We start from the raw sequence: 23,666 nt of genomic DNA, 5'->3' as shown, positions 1-23,666 counted from the left end.
AAAGCAACAGAGCCACAAATATCTCGCTGCGCTGTCCAGGAAATCTATATGAATGAAAGCGGGATCTTTAAATATCGGCGCCTATTGATAGTGCACCACTTAGCGTCGTCAATGCTTTTCCCACATGAAACTTTTAAAAGTGCATTTGAGTCTCTGTCGCGCCTCGCTTGAACTCAGCGTTAGATCTATGAATCATCGGCTCACGGACAATGGGAAAGAGTTTAAAAATATCCAAAAGTAATTGTCACGTCGGCCTTTAAGACGCAGCGAGACAAATGTCAGCCGCCTGAACGAGGATAATGCTCGGAGAGATTCTCTGAGGACGCTCTGCGGACATTTCAGCTTCTGTTCAAAGACGCTCTCGCGGCCTGGATGATGAGGACACCCTGAGCCTATGCAATCAGATCTTTGGAGGACTTCCAAGTAATGTAATAACTATATACAGTATTCCCCTATGTCTTTTTAATTGCTGTTTTAGTTGTTGTTGACAAAGTTTGACCTGTTTGGACACAGTATTTATACTCTTCTCCACTAGTCCTTGTGGCAAAAAAAATGGAAGGAGAAAGGCTTAGCGTTACAAAATAAAATGCTCAATAAATGTAAATAAAATACATGATTGGAATTATAATTATTAACATATTTTATTTTATTTTTTTAAATCTACGTTAGCATCAATCTCAGAGAAGAACATTTTGGCACAATTCAGTGTCTAAAAAATATACAGTACCGGTCACAAGTTCGGAAACACTAATCATGTGTGGGTTTATCTTTTATTTCAAGACTATTTACATTATAGATTCTCACAGAAGGCATTCATTTATGAATGAACACATGTGGAATTATGTTTTAACCTGTTATTTGCCAGTTTAGGTTTAGGGTTAGCAATCATGCATATCCAAATCTCAAAGCATATTGATAGAGAGCATTACAGCCTATATGCCACTGTGATACCTCATTTGAAAGCCAAGACCTTCTAGTTTCTAAAACTATGTGTAAGATTTGTGTGAAACACAACTTATATCACATTTGCCGTTCCTAACCCAACCCCTGACCCTAAACCTAACACTAACTCCCTGATCAAGGGCGACGGCAAGTAGCAGGTTAAACACAGAAAGGTGAAATAGATTATTTTTTGAACTGCTTTGCACACTTTTCTCATTGTCTTTACGATGTAGTCACCAGAAATAAAATGGTTTTGACTTCACAGACTGTTGAAAACCATGTATGAAGCCCATTAACAAATTGCCAAGAATAAAGCCTGGCAACTTATATTATTTGTTATTTATTCACCCTTTTTTCCCCTACATAATCCCATGTGTTCATTCAGTTTAAAGCAGTACTAAGTAACTCATGCCCCTAGAGGCCATAAGCGCTACTGCAGATGTCGTAGCATGTTGCATTTTTTTACTCATTAATTGTCCGTGAGAGTAAATACTACGCTGACAGAAAATACAAAAGGAGAGAGGGACATTGTACATCCAGCTACATAACATATCATTTCTTTTCACTCAAACTTGGCTGTAAATACTGTTTAAGTGGCGCTAGCCCACGGTTAGCATTGCCCGTTAGCCTGTTAGCTTAGTGTGTATTACGCCTCCGACCCGGTGGCAGGGAAGTTGCAATTGTGGTTTTCTGGCCAGAGACACCAGGGGGAGATGAAATAATCTCAATAATCACATTAACACTTGTATTACCCCCAGAGGAAAATGATTTATTAATGTAAACAAATTACTCAGTACTGCCTTCAGTGAGAATCATGTAATGGATATAGTGTTGAATATAAAGTGGAGCCAAAACATAAAAAAGTGTTTCCGAAATTTTGCCTGGTAGTGTAGTTTATTTTCACTTATTTCTGCTTATTCTTTTTACGTATTGCACTACATCTTCTTAGATTTAAGATTTTTAAATATGAAACAAATTATATAAGAATATTTTTATTGCAGATATTGCTACTTCATATTAAGTGTTAGTCGACTTAAGTAGCAGAAAAAAAGGTAGAAATAGTGTAAAAACACATATATAAGTAATAATATAACCTGACACAACCTCAAAATAAGTATATGAGAGGTTATTATAATTCATGGCTGCTTTAATGCTTGTCTCAACACACAATAACACAACACAGACGTGAAAAGAAGAAAAAAAAAGTGTCTGTATCGGTAGAAGTTTGAGGGGACTTGACTCTGTGTGGGCTGCAGGAACGAGTCTCGCAGCCACACGAGAGGTCACGGAGTCAAACCGAGCTAAACTCTGTGAAGAAAAAGAGGCCAGTATCCAGCGAGTCCGGCCAAAGGGGAGATGATCTGCTCCGTCTGGCCTCAAAGCAATGGGACGAGCTGAACTCTCCCGTCTCCCGCCGCGCTCGGAGTCAAGTACCGAGGCTGGCGGAATGCACATGAAACGCCAAATGATGTTTAGCGCTTGTAGGTGGTTCTTTCTCCAAGGAAGTTGCGCTCTTTGACAGATCGCTGGACAATAAAGTGCTATTTCAGTCCACGCTTTTCGTCTGGGAAATGCAGCAAGAGAAAGTTTTTTTTTTTTTTTTTTTACGGAGTGCAATCAGGGCAAACAGTACTTTCTGGGGAGATTAAAAGTTACTGTTGTTTGAAAAGCCTCTGCATAAGAGTATAAATATAATTACCTCGCTTAATCACAATGAAAGTTGCACAGAAACAACTCAAACTTTGTCACAAAATGTTGAATTTACACGGTGTAAATTGGACACGATCGTTTAAGGAGAGAACTAACAAGCGCAAATGAGGATGCGTGTGCGATCCATTAGGAGTAATATAATCAGCTTTTGAAATTCACACTCGGCTGCTGCTACAGGAGCTTCTCATTTACAAAACCAAACTCGCGTTCTTCTTGCATATGCACAAAGGTCAGCAAGAGAAAGGTTTTTTCACATATTTCTGGAGATAAAGCTACAATTGTCATTCATCTTCATAAATCATAAAGGAATTTGCACAGATAAAACTCGAAAATGCTGGGAAGCCGGAGAATTTAAGCAACTTTAAGCGGGGGGACTATCAAAGGTGCAGTCAGCAAAGAACAGTTAGATTTGCTAATTTAGTTTCTAGGAAGAAGCATGAAAATGTTTCTATTTTTGTGTTGTTTGGCTTCACAGATGATTAACTAGCCTCTTAACCCCCGCCTTAACTTTTCTCCAGTTCTATTTTACCCAAATCCATAAGATCACAGCCTACTGGCCAATGTAATGCCTCATTTGAAAGATAAGACCTACAAAACTCCTTGAGACGGAGCTTTGTCCTTGTGTTGTCGTCCCTTTTTTGATGTTTTTTTGATTTCCCAAATTTTCATCGCTGTTTTGTCACGTTTTTGTTGTGCTTGTTGCGTTTTCATCCTTATTTTCGCCACTTTTCTGTCACTTTTCTGTTGCTCTTTTTTTCATCGCTTTTTCATCTCATTTTTGTTGCTGTTTTGACACTTTTTCCAAGAAGCTCTTACATTTGGGTAAAGCCGCCAAACCTGAGACAATGCGCTCGGTTCAGGTGGGGGTTAAGAGGTTATGGTTCTGAACGTCACTGTATCTAAATCTGTCTGTCAGGAGCAGTGGGTGAAGCAGGATTTGTGTAAGTAGTACCTTGGACACGCCCATCCAGACACAAAGAGAACATACAAATGGTCAAAAGAAAAGCGTCCTCCTTGCAGTGAGATGAGACAATTGTTCCACTGTTTTGATGCCCAATCAATTACAGAGCGGATTCCAAAACTATCCACAAGTGATTTCTCTGCCGGTTACCTGTCTGATGTGCATGCTGGTGTCGCAGGTCAGAGGTCGAGCGGAGGTCAAGTCATTGCTGCCCAGAACCGTGGAGATGATGCCGTTTCTGTCCACTTTCCGGATCATCGTCCCGTCCACAAAGTAAATGAGCCCATTCTTATCCACCGCAATCCCTGTGAGAGTAAAAGAGCAGTCATTTAGCTCACGCAGACTGTAAACATGTGTGACTTTGTAACAGACACAGAAGCCTCATTGAAAAATAATAGTCGGCTTGTGTATTAAAGGCACACTGCGTAACATTTTGGAGTACTAAAATATGCTCCCAAAGACCCGCTCGAAACAGAAAATGCTGTTTTTGCAGAGGGTAATCAAAGAATGGACTTGGAAGAGGACCTAACCTTATAAAATCTCAAAATCTGCTGCTTTAAGCTGACATCTCCATGGAGACGAGCCGGAGACGTACCCACTCTCGGTAAAGTTACAGTAATTTCTTCGGAAAGGTGAGTGGCACAATGTTTGGTTGTACATTTATGATGTATTTTTCAATGATGACAATATCTGTCATAAAATAAATGCTTGTATTTCAATTGTTTTTATTGGCTGAAATTTTACATGGTGTAGCTTTAAGCTTACAACTGTCAATGTATTGGATATTGTAAGTTACTGCTAACAGCTTCAGGGGATTAAGTATACATATTTTGATTCATAAGCTCATATAAACGTAGAGCACACATATTATAACACACATTTAGCCAGGTCAGCAGTACATTGTTTTCCCAATATAGAACAGGATTTCTGTTGAAGCGACAGGCGAGGAACTGAACAGGAAATAGTAATCAGGGGAGAGGTTAGAAAGTTCTAAACATAGAAAATTATTTTTTTGGAGACAGAGGGTGGAATGATATTAGTTACTTTTCCCCCACTTCGGACATGTTTTGTATGTTGGCATAATAGATTTGTTTTCAAAGTCCGAAACTCATTCATTCAGTCATTCAGAAAAGCTGTTTGAGAAGAAAAGTCTGCATTTGTGTGTTACTGACACTTTGTTGACTGGTTTGACACTAAACTCGTGTGAAAAAGGATTTGCAGAAGAACGTAGGGGGGAACTGACACATTTGGATTTCTAACTCACACCTGCCTCTTAAAATATCAATTGACAGTTGTCTGCTAAAAGCTGATCGCAAATAAACATCACTCAAACGGTTGTTCTCTACTGGTGAATTGGGACCCAGAAGTCACAGACATATTGGCCAGTTTGATGGGCTTTGATGATACATTGAGAAAAAACTCAATTCAATCAATTCATTTTAGAACTCAAAATAAATTTAAATTGTTTCCTTCTTTTTCTAGTGCACAAAAAAACAGCATTTTGAGAAAGTTTTTCCCACAAATGGCATACCTATATTTTCCTCTTTGTTGCTGTTTTTGTGCTACCAATAGATTTGGACACACATTGGAGATGGAAAAAGCCTAGTCTCATTAGATTATTTTATTTTATTTTTATTATCTTTAAATTGGACACTTAATGAAGAATAATGCAATAATGAAGATGTGGGACCGTGTTCTCCAAAAATTTAGAACATTTTTTGGACAGTCCAGCTTCTCCTTTCATGGATCAGGACTGTGTAACTCTCTGCACTGACGTAAAAACTACAAACTGACATGAACACCTTTAGCAGAGGTCTGAAAAAGAGGCTGAAGTTGGGCCAAAGTTGCACACATGACAATGCTGTGTGAAACGTAAATTGATGATGTTCATGTGTTGTTGTTTTTTTGTGTCTAAAAAAATGAGCAACAATGCATCTGGTTTGTCCAATGCGATCATTACATCCAAATCATATAAATAAATAAATAGACCCCTGCTGAGAACCGCTGTAAATGTATTTGACCTATACATGCCATTCGTTTTCCATACATCAATTTGACCAATGACGCATCCAGCTGCATTAGAGACGCTTACAAAGAGGATGTGGAGAAGTAGCTCGTAACAAGAACATGAGGGTGTTTATGGGCTCGGTACATGGTGTAAATTGGAGCAGAGAGCGAACAGGAAGAACACAGCGTAATGTACAGAACACGTGTGATTCATTAGAAGCTATTCAAATTCACAAACATTTGTTACATGAGCACCCGCCAAAGCTTGTCAGAAAAACAAACCCTACATTTTCTCATTTTAGCCACTTTGTTTCCACAGAGAGCATGACGTCTAAGGAGATTGTTTTAATCCATTTAAAAGCCAAACTCAAATTCACACCAACCTATATTCAAAGGCTTATAGTTTTAATCGTCCATAAAAAAGATGCATGCCATTAAAAGGTTTGTAGCAATGAGAATTGACTCTGTGCATAACTTCAAATCATAACAACGGCGTCCAAGAAGTGACTTCCTGTTTTGATCCAGCACACCAAAATAAAAGCACCATCTTATTCACTAGCTCAGCAGTTCATTAGTTCAACTTTCTTTCTGCCTAACAATTAACAGACAAAACACTTAAAATGTCTGTATTTAATTATATTCTTGTAAGGTTGAAAGTACCTGCTGAACTAATCAATGAGACGAGCTGTGTGCTTTTATTTTGGCGTGCTGGATCGAAACAGGAAGTCACTTCTTGAGCAGGGTTGTTATGATTTGAAGTTATGCAGTCAATTCACTGATGATTCAGCATGATTCACAGTATATAAGCCAAGGTTTTAGGAATGTTCAATTAATTCTAATCAAATTGACAGCACAATTTGAATGGTGGCAAATCTCAAAGACTATATTATTTGGGCAGAACAAGCAAACAACAACATTTACTGTTCATATTTTAGTTAAATATTCCTCTAAATGTGGTTAAAATACATATAAACAAACAAATAAAATTGCGATTCCTGCATTGTCTATTTGTCTTATTTGTGCTGCTGATAACAAACCTTTCGGGCCGAGCAGCTGAGCCTCTGTGGCCTTCCTCCCGTCTCCACATCGAGCGTCATCAAACGGAGGGCACTGCTCTCCTGTTCCCGCCACCACCTCGCCGTTACCTGCAGAAAAAACAACCACAGTCATTTAGCACGGTCAACAAGCTAACAAATCCAACCTGTCAACCAGAGCCTGCTCCTTTTGCCTCACAGCCACATTTTCACCTTTCACACACTTCATTTGCGTGTGCCTTTCTTAGTTTTAGCCAAAGCCTTACTTATGAGGTCTCGAGCGCCGCTGAGCATCTTGGGTCGGTAGATCCGTCTCGAGTTGGTGTCCGAAACGTAAAGCTGCCCGGTGACTGGGTCTGTGGCCAAGTAGTAGCGATGGGCCGGGTTGTTGCTGCAAGACAGGAGGAAGAAATACATTTGAGAAGTTAATTTGCTGCTTAAAGGAATATGTTCTTACCTGAGCTTAGACGAGTTGATAAGTACCTGTCTGGTCTTCGTGCGTGCCCTCAGTCATGCAAATGTTGTTAGCATTTAGCCTCTCCCAGCATATTCATATAGCTCCAAACTGGGGTGAAGTTAAAAGCTACCAAGCTGTTCCACATTTTCCCTATTTAAATACAGTTACGTGAGTAGTTACACAATCAAAGTCTAGCTACAGAGCATTAAACATGTTGATTTTCTAAACGGATGAGAAGAGGCAGTTTATAGTTAGGAGCACTTTGACTTTACTGCACGGACGTCCAAGTGCCCTGGAGGTATTATTACGCCTTACGATATAGTACCTCTTTTTACTGTGTGTACTGTATTTAAATTGGGAAAACGTGGAACAACTTGGTAGCTTTTAACTTCACCCCATTTTGGAGCTATAACTTTGCTGGCAGATGCTAAACGCTGACTGAGCGTATGAACAAAGACGAGACAGGTACGAATCAACTCGTCTAAGCTACGATAAGAACATATCTCAGTATGTAAAAATAGTGGCCTGTTCCTTTAAATGTTATTTATTGGACCATTGAGCAGACTGGAAACAACCTCCAAAGGCGCGTATGGTATGGATCAATGTACATAGGTTTGAAACGTAAACATGTCACAGGGAGTGATGCATAATGTTTGGAGTCCTGATTCTGAATGCATAGATTTCTCGTCTAGTCTTTCCTGCATCTATTTATGTGAGTTTCAGGCACATCGTTCACACTGTTTTGATGAATTATGACAATTTAAGACAAGAAACAATGCAGTGGTACTTTTTGAAATAAATACATACCCTTCATAATGTATAAGCTTAAGCCCTTTTTTTTTATAACTCACTAAAGGCAGTTTCACACCAACCCCCCCCATTAAAACCATCGAGCGACAGTGGATCTAAATATGTTGCATGAAAGATATCAGCGTCATGTAAGTCGTGATAAATAATAGCCATATGACCATTTTGCAAATTTCAATAAAGCGGGTGACTGCCATTTCAGTGCTTGCGTCGAAACAATTTCAAATAAGCCTTAAAAAGCATGATTTGTTCACTTAAAACTGAAGGACAGACATTTGAGCACAGCCTAAAATACGCGATAATTTCCCTTTTTGTAAAGCACATTGATGAAGGCCTTAGTTCAAGTTCACGAGCCAAAAGGTTTTGGAGAATTTGCTTGTGTTATTGGCCTTAGCAGCTACTTTGTTCGCAGCAAAAAACTTTTACCCATTTTTATTTTTGCCAATAGAAAATAGTTTCTAAATTTCACAATCCCCAAGGACCAGGATGCTTTCAGTGAACATTTCTGGCCTTCACCACAAAATGGATCGCTTTTATGAAGCCAAACGGATGAGGTTTTTGTTTAAAAATATTTGGAGAAATTCAATTTTCCTGCGTGTAGTGTATTTGGCTTCAATTTGGTTCAACAGAGAGATTTTTCACAGTTAAATAAAAATAAATGGAAACAGTTGTGAAGCCAAGACTGTTCATTAGCACAAGTAGTGAGATTGGGGAGTAAATTGGGAAAATTATAGGGTCTTTTTCACATCTTTATTAAACTTTAGGTGCAAAGAACCTGAAAGGCTATTGCCCGTTTTATACATCTACTAGTGACTCAGGAGAGCGTGTCCAAACGTTTTTCATGGAGGGCCACATATAGATGTGAATAATGAGTGAAGGGCCACGGTCCAGTGGCTAGTGAACCCTAGGCCTGCCACAATAATCACTATATCCACGTATCGTCCAGTAAATGACAGAAAAAACAAATTATGTTTAGGCTCAATATTTATCGGCAGTACATTTATTTACATTTTTTAATCCTAATTTTGTAAAACTTCAATACGTACTTTTAGAACAAGGTATTACTGAAGTTTCCATCTTTTAAAGTTATAGTTTAAGTGGCATCAAGGGACATGGGGAGGAGAAGTGGTTCAACAGCCCATAAATACATAAATAACGAGAATGCTAACATGATGCTACATGTTAGCATCGTGCTAATGCTAGCTAGCGCTAGCTACGACTGCCGTTTTTTCCGCTTCTACTGAACAATCTGCTGTCAATGAACATCCATATAGACCCGATTTAGATTTTACTTTATTTGTATGTGATAAATAAGTTCACCAGAATAATGTTGTTTGGACATTATGTTTGCCTGGACACAACATTTGCTTGGACGGATTACATTGTTTTGTTTTTGTTTCATTGTTTTAATATTTGGTGCAGCTCCTGTTGTGATATTGAGGAAGGCGCATGTTTGATTAAGCACAGCCTACATTTAACACCGTTATGAAAAACCTGTGAGTGTAAAGACAGTTTTCTCCTTCAAACGACGCATATATATACATAATCACTTTTTTCAAATATTCTGCAACTTATAAAATGCACTCCTAAACTATAACTTGCAAATTTTTCATTTATTTATTTCTAACAAACACCTTTTTCCCGGCGCTTCAAAGACAGTACGGAGCTTAATTACAGCTTGATCTGACCTGACATATGTGAGAATACGGTGTGAATGCAGCATCTCTCTCTTTTTTACACATTTTAATTGGTATGCATTACTCATTCAGACGCCTGTAAAAACAGGTCTCTTCTCCCCCCCCATTCGGAATTTATTTGAGAGATTTGAGTGTAGTGTGAGTGTGGTTTCCAAATTAGCAGCGATCTCGCGTAAGTAGCCGACACGCAAACAACACTTGATCATCTGGATGTGTCACAATGCATTATGGGAGATGTGGCGGTGGTATGGAGCGAGGAGAGAGACAGGGACAGCGGGAGGGAAGACACACACACACAAAAAAAGGGCTGCGGTACAAAGACTTCAGAGGAGGAGGCAGAAGAAAGCAGAGACAGGAGACAACCACAATGTGAATATAGAGGTGTATGAATTTGGGACGTAGAATGATCCAGCATCAGAGAGAACTGCGTAGTATTGTAATATAAGTAAGTATTGTGGTGAAAATATTTTGTGAGAAGCAAAGTGCCGGAGTGACTCGCACTTGTCAGATTGTGTTTTGTTTTGAGGAAATGTCCCCTTGAGGAAATCTGTCCAAAGCATTTGTTGTTGTTAGTCAACAAGTGCCTCAGGGCGACTGCAGAGCGGGGACCCGTGTCCAGAACTTTATTTACAGTGCTGGGTAAAAGCTTAGAAACGCTTTTAATGTTTCGGCTTTTCTTCATTTTCAAATGTGCTGAAGGCATTAAACTATGAATGAGCATATGGGATTACGTAGGACAGTGGTTTCCAACCATTTATTGTCTTGCGGACCCCTTGGATCTTTCAGTGGTAGTCCATGTACGTCAAGGGTGTTGCAGTTCATTTAGAGAGCAATCAATTAAAAACTGATGTGGGACGCAAAAAAGGGTGAAATAACTCAAAACATTAGATTTTAGATTAAATATTAGAAAAAGATTCATTCCCACACCACATTTGGAAGTTCAACAAAGTGTCTTGCCCAAGGACACAATGACATGCATTAGATGGAGCTACAATCACACTATTTATTCATTTATACACTTTCAAGCTGCTTTCTCTTTGAATTAACAAGATAAATGTTGGTCAAACTTTTTAATAACTAAACAACAGTCAGATTAACTAATGAACTGACCATAAAAATACCTCCAGCTATATATTTGCCTACTTCTTTTCATATTCTTTTGCACATTTTGAATCATTAATGGGGAGACGCTGCTAATAAAACCTCCAGTCAGCCACTAGGGGGAGATGACGGTATTTTGACCTGACATTGGAGCAGAGAGATGTCCTTCATTAAAAATACAACCACCAGTAACTCATATGTTCTACGCCGTTTCTCTCGGTCTCATAAGTAAATACATTGTGTCACTGTCGGAATTATTTTAGTGATTTAACATGTGAGTGTGTTATTCCTGGCTCCGGCGCAAATGCAGACGTCCTTGAGTTAATTTTAATGGACAGGGAGAATGAGCGACTGTATTGTTATGAGAAGACACTGCAGGCACAACTTTTATTAGGTTATGAGGCAGTTTGCTCTTAACACATAAACGTTCACCTAGAAACAAAAAAGTTATCGGATCTAAACAAGTTGGGGGTTTATTATTTCAGAGAATCCATATTCTTGTACTTAACCCAATTTTAAAGGTTTTTCAAATTCCAAGAATGATTTATTTTGGTTTGTACCCTAAAACAGAGTTTTCCCGACTGGAGGTAATCCAGGGTTTAGCAGGCGGTACTTGGTATAATTTTAGATAAATTAGAAGGAAAAATTGAGTGGCATTTCAATTATTTCCAAAGGAAAGTATTTTTTTTATGAGGTTTTCAGTAAAATGTTTGAAGATAACAGTGTTGTAGCTTCTATTTGAATACAACTCTAAAAAATACTGAATAATCTCAAATACTCAAAGAATTTACTGGTATTTATCCATCCAAATCTTAGTATCTGATATACCATGTTATGACAAACCATATATGAACTTTAATTGTGACTACTATTCAGAGACAAATTTAGGAAGTTTCAGCTTACTCCTTTTGAGCTTTTCTGTGTTTTAAATCTTTCATATTTAAATGAAACAAACTGAAAAAAAAACAAAAAAAACATCACATTACATTGAGTATATTGTTAACTGCCTCGGCTGTTCATTCTACATCACATGTGTCAAACACTTGATTCAATGTGGCCATTTGTAGAGCATGAATTTCTGAGTATGTCACAAAAATAAAGTAAGTCTCTAGTAGCCCATTCCTGTGCTGAGTTATGCATTATGAATGAAATAGCCAGAATGCTCTCTCCAGCCACTAGGCTAAATTAAAAAAAAAGGAAAGAATTCCACACGTGCCCAGCTGAGGGCACTGACATAATAAGAGATCAGGATATAAAGAACATATTATAGCCGTGCGGCAAATGGTCAGTCTGCCCCAGGCAACAATAGTAACTTACCACCATCGAGTGTGGAGTGAATGAATAATGACTTTATGGAGCACTTTGAGAAACATGTGACACAGGCTGATATAGCACAATAAGTGTAAACCGTTGTTATTTATTTGGCCACAGTCCTTCACTATATATGTGGCCCGTGACCCGCCGTGGGGGCTGAATTTTGGCCCGCGACCCAAACGAGTTTGACACCCCTGCCCTACATCAAGAAAAAAATGGTTTGAAAATGGGAAAAATCCATGACAGAGCCTTTATGAAGGGGCTTCAAGAGTGCAGGAAAATCAAACTTAAAAAAATGTATAAATATTACAAAAAGACAAGTATTTGTTGGATTATCAGATTGTCGACTCTGCAAGAAGTTGAACATTTTGACCGAACAATTACTGGACTATTGCTTAAATCGTGTCCCGCGCAATAATTCCAGCCGTGTAGCTTTAAATTAAGACAATCGCTCGTCTCTCCTGTCTCCTCTCTCCTTGCTCGGGGCAGTCCTACAGTAATGGCTGAGTTGTTCATGGGAGCTGACAGCAGAAGAATAGGCTTGATTCTGTGTGGACACTTGTCAGGACCGGAGCCAGAAAAGACAGAGAAGCCAAACCAAGGAGAGGGAACACAGAGGGGGAGGAGGAGGAGGAGGAGGAGAGAAGAAGTCACTGCTTCGGGACGATAGCGGAATACTGGCTCCCGAGTGCAACAAATGGAACGTTTTGGAGTCACTGGAGAATTGAATATCCTGCCAGTCATTAACAAAGCAAATACAATTGTCTATTGGTGAAGTTATGACGGGGCGGAGCTGATCTTATAGTAACCACTGCTTGCTGTCATTGCGTACTCGGGCGAGACACTACAGCATCTATAAAAAGGGAGGAACCTGTGCCTGATTCTTTTTTAAGGCGAGACGCTGCGGGTGAATAGGGAAACTTTCTAAATGTAGCGATTTCAATTAGAAACTTTCACTGGCATAAATGTGAGAAAAAAAGTTTTCTGTCATTTTATGTTTGCCTAAAAATGCCCAAAATTCCCATACTTTCGGCAACGAAATCTAAATAATGGATTGCAATTATGGTTTTATGTAATTTCTCCATCTGTGAGATCAATAAAGTACCATCTTATCTTATCTTATCTTATTTTGTCCACATTAGTTACAAAGACTTTTTCAGAAGACATTTTGGATATCTAGTTTAGTTTGCAGCTTATTACTGGAGTAATCTGTAAAAATAATAATTTGCTTTGTTCTTTGACATTCAAAACTCAATGAATTTAGCCATTAGAATATTTTTATTTTATTAGAATTTGGAATTAGATATTAACATTAGAAACATTGAATCAGTGCAATAATTTAACATGTTATTGTGAAGATAAGCTTTTTTTGTATGTATCGTATTTTCCACCAATGTCTCCTTTTACAATGTACAGAAGGTAGAAACTGATTATTTTTCAATTGTCCTTCCTCTTCTGTAGCACAAAGCCAGCTCCGTGTCTGAGGTAAATGACATGAGCGACAATGTACTCTTGACGTGTGGCCTTCGTCTGCTGAGGCTGAATGCCGCAGTGAATGAGCAATCGAGTGATTGTGACTGAGGGGGAAATGGAGATCCATGCGGCGTGTGCGGAAAAAACGAACAATAAAGAGGGTTAGTCACACTCACCTGTGTCTGAAATCTTTGTTTCTTTAGATTGAGCACACAGCAGAGAAGAGGAGAGACGTGGTGTTAGTTAGAAAGAGTGCAGAAAGTGAAGAAACAGGAAGAAAACAGAACCGATTAAGACATTTGACTGGATTCACAAAGTGACAACTAAATCTACCTGAATACTTTGGCATTTCGTTAACACAGTCCTTCAAAACATGGAACGATTGAAAAATTTTGCTGTAGTGACTCTGCAACTTCACTCGCCCTTGTCGCAGAAACTGTATGATTTATAGTAACACCTATGGAACTGAAAGCTGCATCTTCTACTGATGAAGTAAAAGCAGCCGAGTTAGTTTAAAAGTGGACTCAGCACCAGCCGGTCACCATCAGCGAGGAAGGCAGAGATCGGGAGATGTGTTTTTGAGCGCTGCGGAGCTCGATGCCCAAAGCCAGTTTATAAAAGAGCAGCTCTAAAAAAAACAGACGCCTCTCTCTTTATGTCTTAGCACTTTTGGCCAAGCAGCAGCACTTTAAAATGTTTATTACGGGGGAACGGCACGAGTCCAATCTGCTCCGCCATCTTTACTCCTTCGCTCATCCCAAGAGCTACGACGTCTTCTTGTACAATGTCGATCATTTAAAAACACAATTACTTGACATGTTTGAGATGCAACAACACAATTCGAACAAAATCATTGTTTCGAACTGATCTCACACTAGGAAGGAAGGAAGGAAGGAAAGAAGGAAGGAAGGAAGGAAAGAAAGAAGGAAGGAAAGATGGAAGGACAGAAGGAAGGAAGGAAATAAGGAAGGAAAGAAAGAAGGAAGGAATGAAAGAAGGAAGGAAGGAAGGAAAGAAGGAAGGAAAGAAGGAAGGGAGGAAGGAAGGACGGAAGGAAGGAAGGAAGGAAGGAAGGAAGGAAGGAAGGAAGGAAGGAAGGAAGGAAGGAAGGAAGGAACGAAAGAAGGATTGAAGGAAAGAAGGAAGGAACGAAAGAAGGATTGAAGGAAAGAAGGAAGGAAAGAAAGTTGATCTCTATTAAAGATTGAAATATGTATAACCCAAAGGAGCCTCTGCTCTCCATGCCATAAACCTGAATTTTGTCCTTCAGTCAGCCACAGCTCCCATCATACCTGAGCTCCATGACGCTGGTGACGTTGCCCGAGGGGAAGATCCTCCGAATGTAGTTGAAGTCTCCCACGAACACGCTCCCGTCGGCTCCACAGGCCAGAGCCAGCGGGGCCAGCAGCTTGTTGCCCTCGGCCTGACCGTTACAGCTGGGGCACGAGATGCTCCGCCGCCGACCGTTCCCTGCAAAGGCAAGAGCAGCTTTTCAGACTCCGATACTTTTAATCTTAAACGGAAGGGTTTCACGAGAGGTTCTTGATCCTCCGTCAAATGTAATTGGAGACGTCACATGGATCGTATTATCTGAAAAATGTGCACGACCATGGGCAAAATGAAGTTCAGGCGAGACACTGCAGGTGAAAAATTTATAAAATGAATTTTATGCATGAAAATGGCCAAAATACCTACAGTATTTTCAGCCACTAAATCTAAATAATGAATAGAGACAGGTTTAAATTCAAAGTTTTATCTTGTTAAAATAGTTATTAGTTAGTTAGTACCGTATTTTACAGACTATAAGTCGCACTTTTTTCAGAGTTTGGCTGGGGGTGCGACTTATACTCAGGTGCGACTTATATATCAAAATATATCATTTCACATGTTCGTTATTTTCAGCCACTAGAGGGTGCTCTAGGCTTGTGTACCAGTATCTGCTAAGACTGAACACAAATGCCGTCAAAAAGAAAATCATATTCTGCAGATTAAAGGCTTCATGTAGTGAAATATGTATCCGAAAACGGTAATTGAGTGAGTGAGAAACTTGTGAGGGAAAAGCGGTGTTTTCTTCACTACTGCAATGAAGAAAACAAAAAAAGCTGGTGTGACTTATACTCTGGAGCGACTTATATATATATATATTTTTCTTCTTCATTTTGCATTCTTTGGCTGGAGCGACTTATACTCTGGAGCGACTTATATATATATTTTTCTTCATTATGCTTTCTTTGGCTGGAGCGACTTATACTCCAGTAAATACGGTAATTAGATATTGAAAATTCCTTGTGAAAAAACCTTGAAAATCTTGCTAAGTACAAGACTGGAAAGTTTGGAGTCTGAAGGAGCTACTAAAGTGGAGATGTTGTTGCAAAAGTGTTAAGAAAAGCAATTTTTTAGAAAACAAGCCCTCCCAAGTTTGGTTTACAGTGACATCATCGCAATCGCATAAAAAACAGAAAGAAAACAGAAATTTCAACATCGACCACTGCGTGAAAATGTGATGTTTTCACTTGCCATGTCCCGCCTTGAATTGAAACGAAATGTAGTAAAGTAGGCTTTTCCTTATAGAGTGCTAATAGACAAGTTAACTCCAGAGCAGCACAAGTTTGCGCAGCTACATATTAAGCTGCCAGCGCTGCCTCTCAGAAACCGCACGTTCATATAATTACTCAGCGCACCAGGATTCACTGATTTGGGTTAAATACAGGGTTCCTCCCACCATGTCTTTTCTCCTCATATGAACCTGTCCAGTGGTCTGTGTACGCCGGGTTTAAAATGACATCTCTGAGATTTTTATGCAATATTCAATGTGAAAGTCTGGCCCAAGGATTTTGTCTATGCGTAAAGCATTTGTCAAAGTCAAGCAGCCAAACCACAGCATATTTTAGCAGACAGAGGGAGACATATCACAGAGATTGATAAAGATTCCACAACTGAGTAGAGGAGGATTAAAGAGAAAAATAAGGGAGATATTTTTTTTTTTTTCAAGGTTTTCGGGAGTGGATTCAAAACATGCAGAGGATATTTCACGCTAAAAGAGGAATTGAGAGATCGTACTTTTGAATCCAGCACCAGATGTTGAAGTTTTGTGGCTTATGATGGAATGACTGGTAGTTTCTGGAGGAGTGGACTCACCCATGATGCTGCTGATGACCGCCGGCTGCTGCGACACAAAGACGTTCTCGCCGTTGCCTTTGTACAAGATCCCTGTGAAAGAGAGTAAAAAAACAAAACAAATACACATCAGAAATCATCATATAACAGTGACTTGTTGAACAGAACTGAAGAGCCTTCGTTGATGACAGAACAGAACTCCACACAACCCAGTGACAAAGTAGGCTACAACTTCCTGTTTCCTCCCCGACGTAATTTGTTAACGCTGAGCAAAGTGAAGCGTGCGGTTGCTAAATCTGTGCGTAGCTGATTGTCGATCGGGGGGAGCAAAAAAAAAAAAAAAACAGGGATGTACATGTTCTTCAAAGTGAGACATCAAAGCACGACCTCCTGCGGTGAGCTGAATTATTAACACGCCACCGCCGCCATATTGGGAAGGAGCTTCTGAGTATTTGTCAGTTTATCAGTTTATACTAGAAAGCTACGCAGTATAGTATCTAGTCTCCAACATATAGTAATGAATCAATGAGCTTTTGCATTGGTTGAGGAGCCAGACGTGACATCTCTCTGTCGATTTCTGTCAGTATTTTTCTTCCTACCTAACAATTAAGTCTGTTAATCTGCACTAGTTATCTTGGTTCATTACATTGAAGTGGTATGAGCTTTAAAACCAAGGAGCTGCAGTATGTTCGATGTAGAGAAGCTACAAAGCAACACATTTTGAAGGTTAATATACTGTATATCAAGGCTGGAAAACATTGTGATTAACGATTTTATTGTAGACTTTTTAATGCCACTGAAACTAATTCTAAAGCTTAAAAATCACATTAAACCTTTGTTTGAAAAGTTCTTCATCTTAAGATATCCCACGGTTAACATGAAATACAATGAAACACAACTTACTTCGGGTGAAAAATAAAGTATCACATTAGAAAAATAGGGGGAAAAGGGCAAATAAATGAACAGGCGATAAATATTGAGCCCAAAAATGTATTGTTTGTGTGGCATTATCGAACGATGGGTTGACATAGTGATTATCTTGACAGCTCTAACTGTGGATCACTGTCAGATCAATAGGCAGGTGATATGCAGTGATCAGCTGAAACTCAGGTGTGAATTAGGTTGTTAGGACTTAGAACTACACTAGACTTATACCAACAAAATGTTTACCTATAGGTGTGAACAGCTGTTAATAGAGGGGACGGACTGAGCCCAGCTAAACTCCTCCCTGTGGTCTATAACTAGTCCGCGGGTCGAGCTGAAACTTTAGTGTTGCTGACGAAGCCTTTTGGATGACTCTCAAGCCTTCATTGATGATGGACAACTCCTGTACGATTGAGAGCCTACACAAACAGCTCTAACTGCACATTCACAAATTAAATAAGAAAGTTACAATCCTTCGGCAGCCTCTGTGTCAAGATTTGGCCCATATTGCTAGCAACTTTTTTAGGGAATGACTTTTTTGACCCAAGAGCCACACTCTCCAAGGGGCGGGAAAACATATCAGTAATGTGATACCTTTCTTTATGTCACCGAAAAATGGTCATCCTTTTTAGCATCCATGAATAAGAAATTCTACATGATCATATAGCTCAATAGCTCATAATTACATTGTAGTTTTAGACACGCCAAAAGAAAGGCGTAATGGTACTCAATGGAGAGTGTCACTGAACAGTCCTCCGCAACATATTTCAGTTTTCCCTCAATGAAGAAAAAGTAAAAAAAAATAAATAAAAAAAATGCTGACCACAATCAAATAAAACTACATTTGAGTGACCAGCCTCTCCACAGTGGGGCAGAGGGTGTCAGCGGCCCGGGACGGCGCTGATATTCGCCGTCTGTACAACAGCCGCCTCAGTGCTATGCTAATGCTAGCGCTAATGTATTCCCTCTGATCCGAAATGCCCCCCATGGAGATATCAGGGGGCCAGGCTGCTCCCACAATGCACCAGGGCCCAACTCAACTGGGTCAGCTCTGTGATTCACTGCTGCGCTGTCAAAAAAAAAAAAAAAAGGCAGTAGTGTGGGAGCAGTGTGCGCGCAGGGGCAGGGCAAGCATCGGGAATCAGTTTGTCTATTGATCGAATGGTAAATAATCTAAAGAAAAGGATCACATTTTTAAGATAAATATATTCCAGCAAAATAATAATGCCTAGTTTATGTCAAATCTTAATTGCTTTTTTCTGTCAAATTAAATGTGAGAATAGAACACATTTTTCCATTTTTCATTAGCTGTAGTTATTTATTTTTTCAGTTTAAGGCCCTATACATTTCTTTCTCCCAGTAGTGGCACATTTTATTTTCATTCTCCTTCAGTGTATCGCTGCAAAGTGTTATGCAAGTTAATGACAATTTAATGTACATCTTTCATTGTTTGAAGACAACAACACAAATCAGGCAGGCCAGGTTAGAAAATATGAAATTAGAAAAGAAGATGTATATTCACAGTGCGTCAGTATATGCAGGAAAGGTTTCAAATGGATATCTTTATTATGCAGATTTCAAGATACACCGAACGAAATGTGATGGCTCCGATTTTTCTCCGTGCATGCGAAAACCAAGAGCGCCGTCAAACTCTTTGCAAAGCCCTAGTTAAGCATTATGCAAGACAACTGTAAGACAACCCACAACCCGCCTCCTCCCCCGCTTCTGTGTTCTGCATCTCTCCTTATTTAAGAGTGAGGGGGACTTTGGGCTGTGAAGACTCTCTGGTTAACACGTCTTTTATCGCAGCATGAAATTTTGCTACCAACCCCCCCCCCCCCTTCCACTTTCCTCCCCCTCAAGCCCCCCCACCCCACCCAACACCCCCACCACCCCTCCGCCTTTTCCAGAGGAGCCATGTGCGCATCCCGCTCGCCTCTTTCATCTCTGCTCCATTAGAAGGTGCTGATTGATCAACCGAGGCCACGCCAGCAGGGGGCACCACATGCTGCGCGGACGGGGGCTCCGCGCAAACCCGATGACATGTATATATGTGCGTGCGTACGTGAGCGGGGAGACGAGGAGAGGGATGGGAGACGGGGAGGGGGGGTGGGAGTGGAGGCGCTCCCGCTGTGTTGAAAGAGAGGCCGATGAGGAGCGCACCCGGTGTTTGTGTATCTGCGCGCGGGGCAAACTCTGACAATGAAAGTGAACGGGGCGGCTTAATTAACAGATTAGAAGACTGTGTGGGGCGGTGGAAAGGGGAGCAGATAACGGTGAAGCAGCAGTCGGTTTTGGATGCGACCTTCAAAACAGAAACATTTTTTATAACTGTTTCAACTTTGAGTCGGTTCAGAGAAATGCCTTTAGCTATCTCAGCCGGTTCCCGCAAATGCGTACATCTGTAGCTAACGGCTTTCCGGACCTGTCGGAATTGGACTTTCTATCCCCCATACAAATAAATGGTGAAGCCAGTCCCTATATTAAAGTATGGCATTTCCGTTTCATGGCATTTATCAATCTTCTGTGGTCAGTAACAATATGACGTTTAGTGGCCAGTGGATGTGTATGCTTATCATAAAAGGCAGCAACTTAACAGAATTAGCATTTAGCTTGGAGGACACTTTTTTGACTCTAATTCGTATCTAAAGCAAAATCTAAGAAGGTTTGTACATTCATTAATGATCTCTAACTAGGCTTTGACGTCACCTTAATGTGGTCGACAGCTAAAAACAGCTAGATGCTCACGGCAACAGGAAGTATACATTCTGAAAAGTTTGTTCAGCATACGTCATGATCAAACGCCAATACTTTTGAATTCAATGGCTACGAATGTACATTAAATGGTTAACTCCCTACGCTGAAGGAACTGATTGCGGCAAAATGATCAGTGACTATATTCATAACACAAGGACCACAATATATATCAATATCACTTCAGGTCGTCCATCTAGCTAGAGACTTACATGGTTTTTTTTTTGCAACCACAGCCAAGAATGCTCATATATCACAAATGTTTGTCTCATATCGTAGCTAAACTTAAACGTGTTGTAATCATGAGTAGAAATTCATCTTCTTATTTGGGTCAGGGCTTGTCATGTTTCCTTGGAGGTGGCTTATGTTGAACAAGGGGAATGCACAGAAAAAGACATTTGCCACTTAAAATTAACATACGCTATCCAATCCCACCTTTCAGCCTGGATGTCTTTTTTTTTAACAAAAGCTTTGAAACAAATCTTGCAAGATAATGAGCTATAAGCATCACACCGCCCTGGTTCCCTGATTGTTTATTTGTGCATCAACCCCGGGCCGCACAAAGCAAACCTTTTACATTTGCTCACATCTCTGTTGCGTAACCCGCTGATTATTCTCGGGGAGACAATGGGGAATGAGGCGGTTTTGGACAGGAGGTGCATCAGACCTCTCATCTCACTCTCAGGGCGTCTGAATGTGCACAAGAGGCGGCCCTGATGAGATGACCTTTCGTAATAAATGCCACAGTCTGTGCATGGCTGTCAGTAAAAAAGAGCAGCGAGCTAAACACACGATGTCGGGTCAAAGAGGAGAAGATTCAGGATGGATATTTTACTTGGTTTAGTCCGTTGAATTGATTTCAAATGGCATTATGTATTTAGAGCAAATATTTAGAGCAGAGATTGTGAATATAATGATGGGTAGATTGGTAATGATAGAAATAAAGACAGTAAAGGTTGAAGGTTTCCACATTGTTTTGCACTATTAGCATTATCATAAGCAATCACTTTATAATTTGAGAGAGAGCTACTCCAGTATTCGCACATTTGTACACGCAAGTCAGGCGAAGTGTCTTGAAAGAGGGTGAATATTTTTCCCAACAGAACTACGGAACTGGTGGAAAAGGAGAAAAACGCACAATACAAATGAGTCCACTCTGCTGCCGGAGGCTGAATTCACGTGGCTTCCATGGTTTAATAAAAGACAAATGAAAAAAAAAAAGTAAATTAAACACAGAAAGAACCCGAGAATTGAATCCACAACTGTGAATACCCCCAAAAATGTTAATTACACAATGACCTTTAGCAACAGAGTATTTTTTTTTTTAACTGCCTTCTTTGTTCAAAATTACCCAAAGTTTGCCAGCACTCAACTCTATTCTTTTGGTAGGAGTGGTATTTTGTGAAGCAGACCCCTGGTTCATGGAGCAGCTTACTCTGAATGACAGAGGGAACGGCTTTACTTTACTCTCTCTCTCTCTCTGTCTGACTGTCTGTCTGAACATCCAAACAAAAGGCTGCAGGAAACCCGCTAACACCACGTAAGAACATCACACATGCATCAAAGTCATCCCCGCTGCACACGCAAAGGGAAGTGGATCTTCAGTGTCAAGCCTTTGCAATTCTATACAAAAAGACACACTGGAATGGCTGTGATTGTTACAACTGTGAAAGCTGACGATTCAATTCCAGCCCAAACTGGTCTGGCAGATACTGTATAATCAGGCTTTATGATTGGTTAATTGGTTTTCGGTGGTCGAATAAGTGAGTCACTATAGTAGTTGTAATGTTATGTTGTTTTATTATGACTTGTTTATTTCTTTATTCATTATTACTCAATATTTGATGGCTAAATTGACCTAAACAATTGTTAAAGCACTCCACAAATACTGAAGAGTAGTCAATTTATTTAAATAATCCCTGGGAAAATCTCCGGAGTCCAGACCCTTCTTTTAGATCTATAAGATGTACAAGAGTTTTGGTTAAAAGTGGTCATCGTGGGCGGATTAAGGACTCGCTGTTGTTAAAATGAGCCAGTAAAGTTGGAATGAATACAAATAAAAATGGTTAGTACGTTATCCACTCAGCACATGTCCACACCTGTTCAATAGAGCATGGATCCAAAGGCACAATGCAAAGTCTGAACCACCTGCCCTACGGTTAGTAGGTGCAATTTCCCCACTGTGCCTGTAGGCGTCAAACATATTCCCCTCTAAATGTTTTTCTGTAAATTGTTCTCATATTTGTGATGATAGAAGCTTAATGATCTCACAGTGGTTGGTCTAAGCAGCTTGTCCATCCTGAACTAATGGCTTTCGCTCAAGTGCAGCCTCTGCTTAGACATACGGAAAAAAGATATAAGACATCTGAATGCTAAGGAGTAAATCTATTCAAAGCTATTGTCCAACCCCTTAACAATGTAAAAGTATCATAGTTGTTGAGATTTTACAGAAAACAGAGCGCGATCTTTGCCAGCTTTAGTTCTTTGAAAAATTATTATCATTATTTTAAGCATTTTGAATTATAGACACTGTTTTTTTTTTTTTTTCTTCACCCTTCAACAGCGTGAAGTGTAATGATTTATTTTGCGACACATTTTCAATAAACCAGCCAAACAGAATTATTTAAATGAGAGCTTTTATTGACGTCAATTAGAATTTGGAGAGAGATTGAAAACACTTACTTTTCATTATTTTCAAATTAAAATCCAGACTTTCTATTATAAAGGATATTAGTTGCTGTTTGTTTCGAGTCCTGAGGCTAAGAAGTTGTAGCGTTAATTATGAGCGCATATCACTGATTCACAACTGCACTCTCAGAGGATCGCTGCATATTTTCCACATCATTCTACGGAAGAATGCACCTAGTCCTTGTTTTATTTAGACCACTGTGCAAAGAGGGACTGAAAAGTGCACTTTTGGATTTTTAGCAGCAACTGTGGCTCTTCAATCTTCACTTATCATACAGTCGAGTATTCGAGTGTGCTGGCCAAGCATACGACGACAGTATGTAATGTAAGGCTAAAGAAGAACTAAGTAACTTGTTTACCTCATAAACCCTTTTCGTAGTTCCTCTGGGGGTAATACCAGTGTTAATGGGATGATTGGGGGGTCTTTCATCTCCCCTGGTGTCTCTGGCCAGAAAACCACCCTTACAACATTCCCTGCTCCGGGTCGGAGGCGCAACACACACTCATAGAATCACGAAGAAGAAGCTAACAGGCTAATGGGGGAAGCTAACTGCGGGCTAGTGCCACTTTAGCAGTATTAACAGCCAAATTTGAGTGAAAAAAAATCTCCATTGTGTAATTGTAGTATTTACTCTCACGGACAATTAATGAATAAAAAAAACCTTATGGCCTCTAGGGGG

At 39.8% G+C, this 23,666-nt stretch overlaps 1 protein-coding gene across 9 annotated transcripts in view; it reads right to left on the bottom strand.

Annotated features, from left to right (window-relative positions):
• The window catches only part of tenm3 (teneurin transmembrane protein 3), a 627,437-nt gene that overhangs the window by 53,574 nt on the left and 550,197 nt on the right, over nucleotides 1-23,666 (bottom strand). For 7 of the 9 annotated variants that reach the window (XM_079553229.1, XM_079553230.1, XM_079553228.1 and 4 more), the window contains 6 exons: nucleotides 16,642-16,713; nucleotides 14,796-14,973; nucleotides 13,680-13,700; nucleotides 6,921-7,045; nucleotides 6,658-6,765; nucleotides 3,764-3,918 (listed from right to left, as the gene is read on the bottom strand). In XM_079553229.1, the coding sequence (XP_079409355.1) occupies nucleotides 3,764-3,918; nucleotides 6,658-6,765; nucleotides 6,921-7,045; nucleotides 13,680-13,700; nucleotides 14,796-14,973; nucleotides 16,642-16,713 (659 nt within the window). The remainder of the gene's footprint in view (nucleotides 1-3,763; nucleotides 3,919-6,657; nucleotides 6,766-6,920; nucleotides 7,046-13,679; nucleotides 13,701-14,795; nucleotides 14,974-16,641; nucleotides 16,714-23,666) is intronic. The other 2 variants (XM_079553231.1, XM_079553233.1) reach the window with 1 other exon arrangement.

The sequence above is a fragment of the Gobius niger genome (genome assembly GCF_951799975.1).
Source record: "Gobius niger genome assembly, chromosome: 3".
Taxonomy (NCBI): domain Eukaryota; kingdom Metazoa; phylum Chordata; class Actinopteri; order Gobiiformes; family Gobiidae; genus Gobius; species Gobius niger.
This window is presented reverse-complemented; position numbering and strand designations above follow the sequence as displayed.